General features: G+C 41.8%; 1 protein-coding gene and 1 pseudogene across 4 annotated transcripts in view; both read left to right on the forward strand.

Annotated features, from left to right (window-relative positions):
* Positions 1–200: 200 nt before the first annotated feature.
* Positions 201–16,224, forward strand: part of LOC148354678 (CUGBP Elav-like family member 5) — a 492,473-nt gene continuing 476,449 nt past the window's right edge. For all 4 annotated transcript variants that reach the window (XM_088349927.1, XM_088349929.1, XM_088349930.1 and 1 more), the window contains exon 1: positions 201–490. In XM_088349927.1, coding sequence (XP_088206053.1) covers positions 301–490 — 190 coding nt within the window. In that variant the 5' untranslated portion in view covers positions 201–300. The remainder of the gene's footprint in view (positions 491–16,224) is intronic.
* On the forward strand, positions 10,712–10,876 carry LOC148354679 (5.8S ribosomal RNA; annotated as a pseudogene).

Raw genomic sequence — 16,224 nt, forward strand, 5'->3', positions numbered from 1 at the left:
CTTGCTCTCTCACACAGTGCTGCGCGTCCGTGCGTGCACGCGCCCGTCTACGTGTGTGTGCGTGTCGTCATTATTATCCACTCTGCTCCCCAGCTCGAGAATGGCCAGATTCACTCAGACTGAAACAAGAAGGCAGCAGCAGCATCACCAGCATTATTCTCCTCCTCCTCCTCCTCCTCCTCTTCCTCATCCTCCTCCTCCTCGGCAGCATCCCGCTCTACACTCCTCCTGCCTGCTCCCGAGTCTTGTACCAACGATCTGCAGCATCAGCGCGTGAAGCACGTCCAGAACCAGAACCCCATGAACGTCTCGGAACCCATTTCACTTCATCCTGACAGCAGCGCCATGAAGGACCAGGATGCAATTAAGCTGTTCATCGGGCAGATTCCACGCAACTTGGAGGAGAAGGACCTCAAGCCCCTCTTTGAACAGTTTGGCAAGATCCACGAACTCACAGTTCTCAAGGACCGCTACACCGGCATGCACAAAGGTAACTGCTTCACGATAGAAAAACATATTTGCAGCACTTTTTGTGTTCAAATCATTTTAAAGGAGGGGATGTTTCCGTTTCTGCACGTGACGTTGCGCTTTACGCACCGTTCCTACGTTTTACGCGCACGTTCCTTTCACAAGAGCGAGGAGTGATTTTATTTTATTAACCCTCCTCCTCCTCTTTTATTTTGAAGTGGGCAGAAGCGCTTGGAATAAGATACATTTTTTAAAAACCCCGTGCCATTTTCTCATCCTTTATTCATCTATTTGCATTCTTCTAAGGGACAGTGTGTATCATTGGACCACCAGATGTCGCTATATGGTGTCGTGCAGTGAACAGCAACCTTTTATGGTTAATGTGGGACCATATTCTCGCAGCCTGGTAGAATAATGACATTAATGATACTAACAATAACAAAAATAACAATGATTTTGCTAATAAAAAAATACACTTTTTTTTATACACAGAAGCCCAAAAGGGATATCCTATAGATGCCATAGGGAAAGGTATTAGATTTGATTTCATGATCACAGTACTTTTACTCAGGGTGCCATGTTGTACAATATTGTTTTGGTAGAACCTTTTCCCATTATGCCCCGTTACAACTTTGCACGACGTCGCAACCATGAGTGTGACAATGAGATGAAATCTAATGTCTTTTACTTTGTCATCTTAAATACTAGAGGTTCAACGATCAGGATTTAGCACTGGCACCACCGTGATCCGGGTTCAGTTCCTGTTGCTTTTCATTCTTGCTAAATCACAGTGATATATTAGCATAAATCCTCGGCATATGTTTTTTTTATCGTTCTTTGCGGCTTGATACCAAACGACCAAACGAGTGCTTGGAACAATACTATCTACATATACTCAAAGTGACCACAACACACCATTTTACTTCTCATTTTTGTTAAATTTAATCATGGAAATAGTTCAATCTTACGGTACAATGTGCAATATTTGACTCCTGAGATATATTGCTATATTGTGTAGTGCAAGAGCGACAAAAAATGTTAAAAGAGCCCTAAAACTGTTCAATATTGTCCTTATCATGAAACCAGACTGGAAGTCAATCAGCTTCCCTACACCTTTACTGCCATTTAAAGGCAAGGGGCGTTTGGTTTGTTATTTATTAAAAGAATCACTACCTTTTACAGAAAATACTGGCTTTTTGGACATTTTCACAAATCTATGGGGGGGCTGGATGAAATCATCGCCATAAACAATTTGAATAGTTAAACAATGGATAAAATACACAAAAAAAAAGGACCAGAACGGAAAGAGGACCCAATTGCATTATGTTTCTCACAAGTTTTACTAAAGGAAAGAGGAAGGGCTGCGCCCACGCTTCGACGTTCGCTAGGCGCGGGAAGCAAGTCGCTCTTGCACTCGGATTGTGATCCGGACACAGAAGTGGATCTTCCGTAGCGAGCAAAGGCAGTGTCAAGGACCGAAAAACAGGTCGATAACCAGGACAGGAGAGCAAAAACGTGGTCGAGGTTGTAAGCGAGTCGTAAGCCATGACAGGAGAGTAGACGTAGTTCGGGACATAAAAAGGTCGAAAGCGGGGACGGGAGAGTAGACGTGGTCAGGATCAAAAACGGGTCGAAACCGGGGGACGGACAGGAGCAAAAAACAGGTGCGAGTCAGGGTCGAAAAAGGTTTGCCTAGTGTTAACTGAGGTTCGCAGACCGACTGACAAAAGGGGACAGACAGGACTGGGTTCAACAGGACAGGGAGCGAATCAGAACCCACGGCGGGTGGCGTCAAAATGAGCGGTTAAAGCTGAGTCAAATCAGTCATCATGACAATTTTATAAGCATCTTTATATCACTTGTCAATGTTTTAAACATATTAAACGATTTGAGGTTTCTGTTTCTGCGTGTGACCATTTTTACCTTTTATGCACACATCTTTCAAGTGCGATGGATGATGTTCTTTTCTTTCCTTTTCTTTTCCTTTATCACACCTCTTATTTATCTGAACGCGCTCACAAGTGGGGCAGAGGAGCTTGGAAAAGGATACATTTTTAAAGAGCCAGTGCCATCTTTTCATTATTTATTCATCTATTTGCGTTCTTTAACATCATCCAACCCGCCATCTATAGCGGGGCTTCTAAAAAAAAAATCAGTTCAGAAGCCTGAAAGGAGATAGGGGGCGAATCCAACCCTCAAAGTGTGACAACGTGACTGATGTTTTCACTGAGGATGGGCCATTCTCACCCCTAGCGTCCCCTCTTCATCCCCCTACACCAGCATCACGGGTATAAATCCACACTGCTCTGCACTGTACACACTTGACAAGTTCCACCTTCCGTAATGAAGTTGGTTATCGAGGATGGGAGTAAATCACCTGAGAGGAGAGGTTCTGAGGGGGGTGTATGGAATGAGAGGCAGGGTTCTATTTCTTGGAGGAAAATTCTTATCCTTACACACAAAAGAGATCTGAGTTATTTCAACACCTAGAGAGTAAATGTCAATAGAAACTCGGTGAACAACAGTGTTAAGTACGTAGCTGAAAAAAAAGTAATTATTTACAGTTAATCGTGACAATTGGCCCCGCCCGTGTGGCGCCAGCCGCGGCTCGCTTACAGATTGGCTTTCCGTCTATTTAAGCTCAGTGCTCTCACTCTTCCTTTGTCAGGCCGTCAACGAACCTCTGTCCCGCAAGACGTGGGTTCTGACTCGGTCCTGTTTCCTGTTGGTATTTCCCGTCCGATATTGTTCCCGTTTATTTTGTCCTGTTTAATATTGGTTTCCAGTTTCTTTCCCGTCTATTTTGTCCCGTTTATCATTCGCTCCAGTTTTCGTTCCCGTCTAGTTTGTCCTGTTTAATTCGATATCCTGTTTTCTTATCAATACTGTCAGTCCCGTCCTGACCGGTATCGACCTTCTGTCCGATATCTGCTCGGGCAATTGGTTTTGATCTCTTCGGTCTCTGGCTTCCTGTCTTTCCACGCCAAACCGCTGCCTAACGTGCATGACTCCCCATTTTCCATAAAATAAAAGCTTGTGTGAGAAACGTCATGCATTTGGGTCCTGATCCTGTTCGGGTTCTTGACAAGCACATTCCCTTGAAATTAACTATCGGGTTACAAATTACTGTATACAGAGATCCCTCAGTTTTTACGGTGGACCAGAACCACCTGCAAAAAAGTGAAGCCTCCTAGTGTCAAATTTACCTCAAAATGATGTAATTACCGAGTATACAACTGTGACAAAATAACAATTATCGATTTACAAACAAAACATACTTGCAGTTGAATGGATGGTTTTATTGTCATTATACAAAGTAAAAAATTGAAGGGTTTCTCCTTTTAGTGTAAGAAAACAATTTAGATCGGCTGGCTAGCTGTGCGCTACAGTGGTATATTAGCTTCTTGGATTGAGCCAAGTCTCTGCGCTAATTAAAATACAAGTGTCCCAAATGTAGCAGCTTTCCATCAGTTATAGCTCCGGGTCATCTGTTTGATAGTTAGGGATCAGGCATTGCTAAAATACAGGCTTGGAAGGGGGGACTAAAGAGAGTTGTTAGTCTGGCTGTAGAAGTAGGCCCGACCAGAAGCCTTGCTATTGCCTTCCCCCGCCGCCTCAGTCACTTCACCAACCCTAAAACAATCCACGGAGCACCTGCTGGTGATCAGCGTTTCTTCGCGCTCTTCTGATTCCCGTGAGAGTCTGATTTAACTGATTAATTTATTTTCAATGTGAGGAGCCGCTAAAACTAGCGGTTGCGGTCGTTTCCAATTTGTTTTGATTCAGAAACTGCACACGCCTACCGTGGCTGTCTGACTGACAGCATAGACCGCCCTATCACGGTCGCACATGCATACAGTCACGCCCACCCAATACACACACACACACAAAATCTGCCCCCTAGAGTACTTACTGTGTGCTCTCTTTCCGAACCCAATGCACGATACGTTGATATCAATGACAATAAAGACAATTCCATTCAAAATCTGCAAGGAGAGAACCAGCGATAACCAAAGCTAAAATTTGCGAGGGGTCTCTGTATTTCAGTCTTCTGTGAAGACCTTTGGTGAAAAAAGCTACAAAGCAAGTGAAGCACGAGCCCCTCTAGCGGCATCCTATTGCGTGCCTTCCATCTCACGAAGTTCTTAGAGGACACGAGGACTCGGTCTCTCTGTGCATTTGCAATTCCAGGCACACTTTTCATTTATTCATTCATCGGCGTGTGATTGCGCGCTGGCGTGTGTGCAAACACGTCCACAAGTGTCATTGCCTCGCCTTGCGTAATGATTGCACTATTTAGCTGTCGAGTGATTGTAGCTCCGTTTCCAGCCGACTTCAGATCCTTAAGTGGGATTGCGTGGTGAGGGGAGCCAATAGCGCTTCAAGAAGAAAACTACGAATATTCTAGAGATTTGTAACCATTTATTGAGTTGGAATGTATGGAGGGGACACATCCCCACTAGTACTCAAGTCAAGTCATGTTTATTTGAATAGTCCTAATCACAAGAGGCTACATACAACCATTAAATCGTGCCCCTGATCTGAAACCTTCATCAGATCAACCCAAAAAAAACCCCAAAAACAAAACCCCAAAACCCAAAAGCACTGTGTGTGAAAGCATTTTTGTGTATAAGAGTATAATAACATGTGTGAGAGATTATAGTCGTGTGCATGTGAGAGTAAATTAGTGTTTGCGCACGGGCATGATTGTATATGTATTAGAGTATAGTTGTGCATATGTGAAAGTATAATGTTATATGTGAGAGCAAAAATGAAACTCTATAATACTGTATTTGCAGGAACAATATAATATTATGTGTGAGAGAGTATAGTAGTATGTGTGTCAAAGCATAGTAGTGTGTGTATGGTAGTATAAGAGTATATGTGAGAGATTATAGTTGTGTGCATGAGACTATAGATAGGCATGTGTGAATGTCTAATGCTATATGTGAGAGCATAAATGAGAATCTATAGTACTGTGTGTGTATCAGAGTATATTAGTATGTGTGAGAGATTATCGGAGTGTGCATGAGAGAGTATAGTAGTTTTTGCGCTTGGGTATGACTGTGTATACACTGTATGACGGTATAGTTTTGCTTGTGTGAAAGTATAATGGTTTTTGGAAGAGCAAAAATGGGAGTCCATAGTACTGTGTGTGCAGGAATAATGTAGTAGTATGTGTGTGAGAGTATATTATTATGTGTGTCAAAGCATAGTAGTGTGCATGAGAGAGCATAGTAGTGCATCTGCATGGGTATGACTGCGTATGTATGAGAGTACAGTTGTGCATGAGTGAAAGTATGATGTTATTTGGAAGAGCAAAAATGAGAGTCCATAGTACTGTGTGTGCAGGAATAATATAGTAGTATGTGTGTGAGAGTATAATAGTATGTGAGTCAAAGCATAGTCGTGTGTGTAGGGAGTATAAGAGCATTTGTGAGAGATTATAGTAGTGTGCATGATATAGTATCGTAGTGTTTGTGCATGAGTATGACTGCGTATGCCTGAGAGTATAGTTGTGTGTCTGAAAGTATATTGTTTTATGTGAGAGCTAAAATGAGAGTCTATCGTACTAACTGTGCGGGAAAAGTGTACTAGTATAATAGTTTGTGTGAGAGATTATAGTAGTGTGCATGTGAGAGTATATTAGTGTTTTTGTATGGGTACGACTACGTGACGTATGCATGAGAGTATAGTTGTGCATGCGTGCAAGTATGCTGTTATATTTCAGAGCAAAAATGAGAGTCTATAGCACTACTTGCTTGTTTGAAAGTATAATGTTATATGTAAGATCAAAAATGAGTCTAAAGTACTGTATGTGCAGGAACAATATAGTAGTATGTGTGTGAGAGTATAGTATTATGTGTGTCAAAGCATAGTAGTGTGCATGAGAGAGTATAGTAGTGTATCTGCTTGGGTATGACTGGGTATGTATGAGAGTACAGTTGTGCATGAGTGAAAGTATTATGTTATTTGGAGGAGCAAAAATGAGAGTCTATTGTACGGTGTGTGCAGGAATAATATAGTAGTATTTGTGTGAAAGCATAGTAGTATTTATGAGGGTAGAATTTGTAGTTACCGTTGGTGTTTTGTGACTTTATATGGTATAGAGGAGTAACGGGCGAATGCAGAATGGGGGAGCCGATGACAACAGAAGATTACAAACTAACTAAACATAAAGCTTCCATTTTGAAGATTGTCATGCTCACTCTTTGCTTTAAGCTTCTCCTCATATTTAATAACAGTCCTGATTGTCGATTGCTTCCAGCCATGCAACATAGCCAGGGTACCGCCTTCATTGTATTTCTTGATAATGGCAAACTTTGTTTCCAGGGTTATCATGTTTTTACTCCTTTATCGTCACGGCGATTCTTGGAACTCGGAAAATAAATTCAGTACAAAAAATACCGCCTTGTTCTAAATTACAAAGCACATGAGATTCTGAAATCTGAAGACGACGAGAAGGAAAGCTATTGTGGGAAGTAGTTCAGCCGATGACATATCAGTATTTTCATGCTGCCATGTTGCAAACCAATAGCTGACCAGCATTTTGTATCTTACAGACTCAACTCATCTTTGGGCACACAAAATCATTTGTTGTTGATGTCTTAAAGTCGGGAAAAGGCTGTAATGAGGGGCGGAAAAATATCTCATTCCACACTGTAAAGAGGAAACGTTGTAAGGCGGGGAAACATGTCAATCACTCTGGTTGACTGAGTTTATTTCAACCCTACTCCAAATAACCAAAGCCTTCTAATAATTCTTATAACATAGTAACAACATAGTGATAACATAACTTGCCTTTTGAAAAGCCTAACTAGTAGCCCTTCGCTCTTACTTACCTAAGGTTGGCGACCCTGTCGTACAATCTTTCATCGTCTTCTGAAAAGGAAACACTTGAAATCTATCTCTTGGTCTTTCGCCGAGTTTATCACTGTTATCAGGCATGACTGAGACTGCTATAAATTGCTGCGATCCCTGCAAAATTCAACCCCTGGAGGCAATTGGACTTTGCTGAATTAAATTTAAGTCTATCACGAGTAGACCCCAAAAAAAAAGCCTAGTCAAAAAAGAGACAGGAAGTCGGATATTTTTTGGTTTCAAGCAACAATTTTGTTTTATTGTGCGGGCCTTTCAAAAATGAGACTGACCTTAGAGATTTTTTCCCATTTCTATGAAATTCAAACCGCTAAAATTACAAAGAAATCCGAGGCTAAATTGTGATATTTTTGTTTTTATTGTTGCATAAGGGGTGCGTGGCATCACATCTCTTTTGTAAAGAAAAGTGATGTAACTCAAATTCACGAGCCTAGTTTTGTGAAGTTGGAAAAAAAACATCTTTTAAAATCTAGTTGAATTTGAAACTTTAAAAATGTGAATTTTTATAACACATTCCATCCTATTTTAACTACTTAACATCCATCCGTCCATCCATTATCTGCACCGCTTATCCTCAGTAGAGTCGCTGGGGTGCTGGAGCCCATCCCAGCTATCTTTGGGCAGTGGGCAGGGGACACCCTGAACTGGTTGCCAGCCAATCGCAGGGCACACAGGGACAAACAATTCCCTCGCTCATTCACACGTAGGGACAATTTGAACCGACCAATTAACCTGAAATGCATTGTTTTTTGTTGGAATGTGGGAAACCCACGCAAGCACGGGGAGAGCACAAAAACTCCACACAGGAGGTTCGACCTCATGACCTCAGATCTGTGCCGCACACGCGCTGACCACTGCGCTGCCGTTTAAAGTATACTTGGCTGGAATATAGCTTTATAGTGTGCTATGGAAAACCTAATGTGTAAGATAATGAGTTCCTAACCCCCGGTCCCTTGGATAAAAACATTAAAATAAAAAGAAAGTTGTGTATATTAGTTACTACATACGCATAATATATGTGTATATGATTAAATGGTAATTTAATTTACTTGAGCTGGTACAGTGGAGTAGTGTATAGGTAAAGGAGATGGTATATTGATAAAATCTAAAATGATTTTAAAATCTGTGTAGTCACATGTTATGAGTGATTACTTTTGGCCCTTTCTATGTCTGGCAATATCTACTATAAATATGTGTTACGACAATTTAATAACAGTCCAAAATGAAAATTGGTAATGAATTAGAGACTATGGGCCTGTGTGGTAGATGTTGAATAAATTTCTGTCCATGTTTTTACTCACTTCTTTTTATCTCGCATAAATCGAACGGTAAACACTTCGATTCAAAATGCTAACACTTCCTCTCCACTCTGCTCTGCCTCAGTCTGTGGCATTTCTTGCCTGTGATTGGACCATTGCCTCACGTGGATGCCTGTGACATACCATTGTCTATGAGATAATCCTTTTTAGGAAGGTGCTGCCACCTACTTTGATTGAAATTCCCTAATATCGCCGCAAAGCCCATCTTCTCTTCTTACAGAGACCGTTAAAATTTTCTCTTTAGCCCAATGGTTGCAGTTAAGGTAATTCAAATAGCACTTGTAACACGGGGGCGCAGGTGCTCCCATGGTAATAAGAGCGTTAATATAGGAATTGTTCTAGTAATGTTGGGTAAGTATCTAGCACTTGTAACAAATACCCTTATGATTGATATATTTGCTACTGTGTTATGTGCTGTTTTAGCGCATTTGCTGCAGACATGATTTTGATATTATTAGCTAACTAACTTGTACTTGTAACGGATAACAATTCACAATTGTTAGTGTATTTGAGCTAGCCAAATGCGTGATTCTGTAACATAAATTGTTTAGATACTATCAGCTAAGTAACTTAAACTTGTACAAGATAACAATTTATTATTGCTGGATTTCCATGTGTGTGAATTATGCACTTTTTTAGCTAGCTTAACATGTTATTTTGTAACAGGAATAGCTTCTGTAATATTTGCTAAATATCTAGCATTTGTACTGGATGGCAATTTATGTTTTATGAAATAGCTAGTTTGTTTTAGCTAGCTAAATGTGTGCTTTTGTAACGGAAAAAGTTTTAATACCATTAGCTATAGAATTAAACTTGTACAAGCTAACACTTTACCATTGCTGGATTTGCTTGTGAACGTTGTGTGCTGTTTTAGCTTGCCTAATGAGTGCCTTTTCTAACGAACGGCTTTTGTAATATTAGCTGAATATCTAGCACTTGTAATGGATGACAATTTATATTTGATGAACTTGCTAGTTTGTTTTAGCTAGCTAAATGCGTGCTTTTGTAACAAAAATAGTTTTAAAAGTATTAGCTACAAACTTTAACTTGTAAGAGCTCACACTTTACCATTGCTGGATTTCCATGTGTTTGTGTTATGCATTTTTAGCTAGCTGAAATCATTATTTTGTAACATGGATAGTTTTCGTAATGTTAGCTAAATATCAAGCACTTGTAACGGGATCACAATATACTTTTGGTGAATTTGTTGGCGTGTTTGAGCTAGCTAAATGTGTGATTTTGTAACAATGAATCATTTTAGTAAATATAACTAAGTAACCAGCGCTTTTAAAAAAATAAATGCATTTAATGCAGTATTCTAGGAAAATAAAACAGCTAATAAAAACAATTGTGTTCAGACCAATTAATAGTGGTTTGTTTTTCATAAAATCTCTTCAGTTGACTTTAAGTAATAGAAATCAATGAACTTGGTTTAATTTTCTACAAAAGTAATACAGTGGGACCTCTCTACATTGCGGTTCGACGTTCGCGGCTTCAGAGCTTCGCGGTCTGTAACGGTTAAAAAAAAAAAAAAAATATATATTTTTTTTTGAAGGGGCGTCGCTACGTCGCAGATTTTCACTTTTAGCGGGTGGTTTTGGTCCCCAATTACCAGGTCTAAAAATAATAATTAAAAAAACAACAACATTTTTTAAATTATTATTAGCTGACATTATGAAAACTATCCATGTTACGAAATAATGCATTCAGCTAGCTTTTCATTTTTTGCGGGTTTTTTCGGCGGAACGTCAGCGGACGCGGGATAAGGCGGCCCGCTTGTCCGACGACCCCAGTAGCGCGGCGCGAGACAGGCGGCCGTCCGCGCGCAGCGGGCGGAAGGCAGCGGACGAAAGGCAGCGGACGTGCGCGGGCCCCCTGTAACTGTATCGATGTCGTGCTTATCGCACCCGACAGTACCCGCGCCGCGGGTTAGGGGCTCGCTCGCGGGAGCGACCGAACGGCACCCGCAGTGTGGCGCATGTAAAAACCCTGTCGTGAATATGTCTCCGATCGTCCCGGGAGGACGTAAAATCGCCCAGTGGTACGACTCTTAGCGGTGGATCACTCGGGTCGTGCGTCGATGAAGAACGCAGCAAGCTGCGAGAACTAAAGTGATTTGCAGCTAATAAGGATACCCTAATAAGGATAAGCGGTGCAGATAATGAGATGAGATGAGATTTTTTTGTTTTGTTTTTCTTTTTGAAGGGTTGTCGCTACTTCGCAGATTTTAACTTTTTGCGGGTGGTTTTGTTCCCCATTAACCGGGTCTAAAAAATACTAATTAAAAAAAAAAAAAAATTTTTTTTTTTTTTTTTTGAAGGTGTGCCGCTACTTCGCGGATTTTCACTTATTGCGGGTGGTTTTGGTCCCCATAAACCGCGATAACCGAGGTCTTACTGTATACATAAAACATACAGTGTTAATACTAGTCAATGTCAGGACCAGAACGGAGACAGGACCCACTTGTGTTGCGTTTTCTCACAAGTTTTATTGGAAAAAAGAGAAAGGGTTGCGCCCACGATCCGGTTATTGCTGGAAGCAGGTCGCTCCGATACTCGGAACGCGAAAGTGGATCTACCGTGGCGAGCGATTGCGGTGTTGGGGACGAAAAACGGGTCAGTAGCTGGGACAGGAGAGCATAAACGTGGTCGGGGTCGGAAGCGAGTCGTAAGCCAGAATAGGAGAGAAGATGTGGTCTGGGACAAAAAGAGGTCGACAGCCGGGACAGGAGAGTAGACGTAGTCAGGATCAAAAACGGGTCGAGCCGGGGAACAGACGGGAGTAAAAAATGGGACAAGTGGGAGTCAGGGTCGAAAAAGGCTGACCAAAGGGGACGGACAGGACTGGGTACAAGTACTGATCGGGAGCCAATCAGAGCCAGCGGCAGTTGGCGCCAAAGGAGCAGGCACAGCTGAGTCACATCAGTAATCATGACATAACAATAGTTTGTTTTGAGGAAATTCCTGGGGGGTTACTCCACTTTACAAATTACAAATAAACACATTCAGTTTAATAATCTATAAAAAAACATACAATAGAAATGTGGTGTCAATGAGATATTATTGTCAGGAAATCTTCTGGATTGGGTAATAGAAATAAATGAATTTGGTTGAATATTCTACCAAAATAATAAAATATATGTTCAGTCTAGTTGATAATTGATTATTTTAAGAAATCTCTTGTGCTTACTAAGTAATAGAAATAAATGAATTTGAGTTGATGTTCTGCATGAATAACATCAATATTAAAAATAGCTTCCATTTGAAATGATATTAATGAGATAATTTAGTTTATTCTGCAAAAACAATATAAATAAGAAATGCCATGTTTGGACTCTGTAATAATAGATTATTTTTAGGAAATCCCTTGTGTTGTCATAATTACCGATGTGAATCACCTGTGCCCGCTCATTTGGCGCCAATCGCTGCGGGCTCTGATTGGCTCCCTGTCTCTATTTAAACCAAGTCCTGTCAATCCCCTGTTGTACGTCCGTCTGCAAACCTCTGTTGATACAAGGCAAGCCTTTTTTGACCCTGACTCTCGCCTATCCCGTACTTACTCTCGTTTCTCTCCGGCTATGACCCGTTTTGATGCCAACCACGTCTGCTCTCCCGTCCTGACCTACGATCCGTTTTTGATCCTGACCACGTCTGCTCTCCCGTCCCGGCTTACGACCCATTTCTGACCCCGACCACGTTTTTGCTCTTCTGTCCCGGCTATCGACGTGTTTTTTCCGTCCCTGACCCCGCCATCGCCCGCTACGGAAGATCCACTTCCGTATTCGGATCACAATCCGATTGCCAGAGCGACTTGCTTACCGCGTCCAGAGAGCATCGGATCGCGGGCGCTGCCTTTCCTCTTTCTTTCAATAAAATTGTGAGAAACTGTTACGCGATTGGGTCTACCATGTGTGCTGGTCGTGACATGTGTTGACTTCCACTTTAAGGAATAGATATAAAATAATGACAGCTGATGACAGCTGTTATATAATGCAATAAGAATCATCTCCACCACAATGGCAAATCAATCGCTACTTTTCGCTTACTCTTTCTAAATGCAAATCAAAGTAACTTTCTATTCTCTTGTAGGCTAATTGGGTTTGCATAAGCAACTTAGCGACCGACAATTCCCCACGTAATTAATGATCCGCGATAAATCGTCTACATCGCTTCTCCATTGGGTTTTTTTCAACTCAGTAAATGACAGTATTGTGTAAAATGGATTATACGGTATGGATCCCGGTAGAAATATCGGATCTCGCCTTCACCCATCAGCCATTTGCAGTTCTCAACTCCTGATTGGATTTTTTTCGTCTCGAGTGTGTTTTCTCCGGAGGTAATCCGCCAGGGAGAACACGGAATTAGTTTGTAAAGCGCGATAATAATGCATGGCCATAATAAGTTGACTCGGGAGGATTAGCAAATGTGCATTGTCTGAAGCGGCGTTCCCTGGAGTGTTCAGTCGGTTGCCTCCCTAAACAGTGGCTGCCTTCGCCAATTAAATATTCCGTCTAGTCTGCCTCCCTCCCCCCTTTCCTCTCATGATTAATTCTGCCCGCAAAGTCCGAGGCCTGCCAATTATTGTAGCCCGATTGGTATTAATAGGTAAAGGCTTTGCTCATGTAGAATACATCACAGACGCGGAGAAAACCTCTCCCTTCGGCTCCAATTATAATTGTCGGAGTGAGAGCTAAACGTCGGAGATTAATGACGATAAACATGTATGTGTACACGTCTTAGCAACATGTAGTGTTTTCCGAACTGTAAGGCTAAAAACCCCGAATTGGCCAGAAATTTGAAAGTGCGCCTTGTATACTGCAAAATACCATGGGTCTGATTGAAAATGTGTCCAAACGGTCTAGAATACTGGCAAGATTTGGTAACCTGAACATGTGTGAGGGCCGACTATTCAGCCTGGCAGTCTTTGAACACATTTATATATTCACCCTCTGTGAAGGGTTAGCTATCAGCGCTGCGACCTGGTAGCTCGCCTTTTGTCAGAACCGGAACGGGTGGAGGACCCAAATGTGTGAACTTTCTCACACAAGCTTTATTTTACGGGAATGGGGCAGTCATGCACTTTAACCCAAACGCCAGTGATTCGGCGATCGTTGGGCGTAAGATGTAAGGCAGGAGTCTGGCATGAAACTACAGGATGCCAGAGGCCGTGGAGATCGATGCCAATTGCACAAGCAGATATCAGACAGAAGGGGTCGATACCGGACAGGACGGGTCTGACAGGGTTGATATCAGGGACTGGAGACTGGAGTCCCACAACAAGCAGGACGTCAACGAACTTCTCACCCGCAAGACGTGTGTTTTGACTCTGTCCGGTATTGCTCCCGTCTGTCTCGTCCTGTCTGATATCTGACTCCAGTCTCCAGTATCGGGTATCGATCCCATCTACCTCGTCCTGTTTGTTATCTGACTCCAGTCTTCAGTATCTGGTATCGATCCCGTCTGTTTCGTCCTGTCTGCTTTCTTGCTACAATCTCCGGTATCCGGTATTGATTCCACCTGTCTCATCCTGTCCGATATCTTGCGCCAGTCTCCAGTATCCGGTGTCGATCCCGTCTGTCTCGTCCTGTCTGATATCTGACTCCAGTCTCCAGTATCTGGTAGCGATCCCATCTGTTTCGTCTTGTCTGATATCTGACTCCAGTCTCCAGTATCTGGTATCGATCCCGTCTGCCTGTCCGGCATTGACCCCGTCTGTCCGGTATCTGCTCGTGGATCTGGTATCGATCTCGTCGGCCTCTGGCTTCCTGTTTTTCCACGCCGGACTTCTGTCTTACTTCTTCCGCCCAGCGATCGCCGAATCATTGGTGTTTGTGATAACGCGCATGGCTGCCCCTTTCCTGTAAAAACAAGCTTGTGTGAAAACGTTACGCATCTGGGTCCAACTCCTGTTCTGGTTCTGACAAACATTTTAAAATGGTTCAATAATTCTTTTTTTATTCAGGAAAAATAGCCTTAGTTGAAAAAATATATGTATAAAAATAGTATACATGTTTTTAAAACTATATTTATCCTATTTTTTTCCGCATGAAATACGAAAAAAAAAGGTTTTTGCCTTTTTTTTGATTATTTGTTGAGCAAATTATTGATGTATCTATTATAGCAGAAGCTTTTTATTTTTTTTAATCTTTATTGCGCGTTCACACTGGATTGCCATGTCAAACGATGTTTACTATGTTGTTTTCGAGGACAATGACGACAATTGTATTCCATTCAGTTCGATTCAGGCTTAGTGGTGATCCTCAAACAAAAAGAGTCCAAAATGTGACCAAAATGTTACCTACGGTATCAAAAGATTATATCATTTTGCTATTTATTATAATGCAACAGATGATGAGAATTACGGTCTGATATGGCCGAGCTAATAGCTAATTTTCGGCACAGTAAACATAGTTTCATGACACACTAGTGCTGAGGATTTGGATCTAAAACAGACAGAAAAGGGAGAAACAAGAAGGAATAGAGATACCAAAGAAGCTAAACAGGCAATGCAGCAGCGCGATGGAGAGAGCCGGAAGGACAACATATAAACAGATAGGGCAGCATAATTTTTTTCTTTTCCCTGACAGACAAACTACTCTTGATAAGCGGTAAGACAGGCAGTTAGTTCAGATAAGCATGTGTACACCAGAGGCAAACAGACAAACCGGAAGGACACCGGGCGGGTCACTCGGCTAAGGTGAGCTACGAATGCTTTATAGCTAACGGTGACCTGGAGTGCACTGACAAACAAAGTGAATTAATTAGTGTGGAATGACTGCCAGAGCTTCAAGTCGCTTTGGGCTAATGCTAACAAAAAATGCTAATAAAATGCTAAGATGTGTATACAGTGAGATTTATTTTTCACAGTCTTGCTACTTCACTGACATGCATTCTGATAGGGTAAACAGTTAAAGATAATAATAATAATAATACATTTTTATTTCAGTACGCCTTTTAGAACCCAAGGTCTCTGTACACAGAATATAAAACCTCAATAAAAAAACAATAAAACAAACAAGAAATAAACAAATGAATCAAAACAAGTTACGGTTAAAACAGGGCAGGGTGAGGGAGGGGGCATATGAAGAAGTTTATTATGGATAGGCAAGTGTGAATAGTTGGTTTTAAAGTTGGGTTGCAGGAAAAGGTAGAGTTGAGTGTCATCCACAAAGGAGTTGAAAGAATTGTTGAATTAACGGATGATATGGCCTAGGGGGCAGGAGGTAGGTTATGAAGAGGAGAGAATCCAGCACAGAGCCCTGGGGCACACCTGTCGTGACTGGAGAGGGTAAGACGAAAAGGATTTGAGTAGTACGAATAGAATGCGGCCTGTGAGTTAGGACTGGAACCATTGGAGGGGGTGTGGGTTATGCCAATTGAAGAGAGTCTGCTAAGGAGAATAGGGTGAGAAATGGTATTAAAGGCCTGCACTTAGGACGAGGAGAATGAGAATTGAAAGTAAACATGAGTCCGCTGAAGTGAGGAGGTCGTTGGTGATTTTAATGGGTGCAGTTTCTGTGCTGAGGCATACCAGACTATAGGGTTCAAATAAACTGTTA

The sequence above is a fragment of the Urocampus carinirostris genome, chromosome 12 (assembly GCF_059441175.1).
Source record: "Urocampus carinirostris isolate Australia breed hairy pipefish chromosome 12, RoL_Ucar_1.0, whole genome shotgun sequence".
Classification (NCBI taxonomy): Eukaryota; Metazoa; Chordata; class Actinopteri; order Syngnathiformes; family Syngnathidae; genus Urocampus; species Urocampus carinirostris.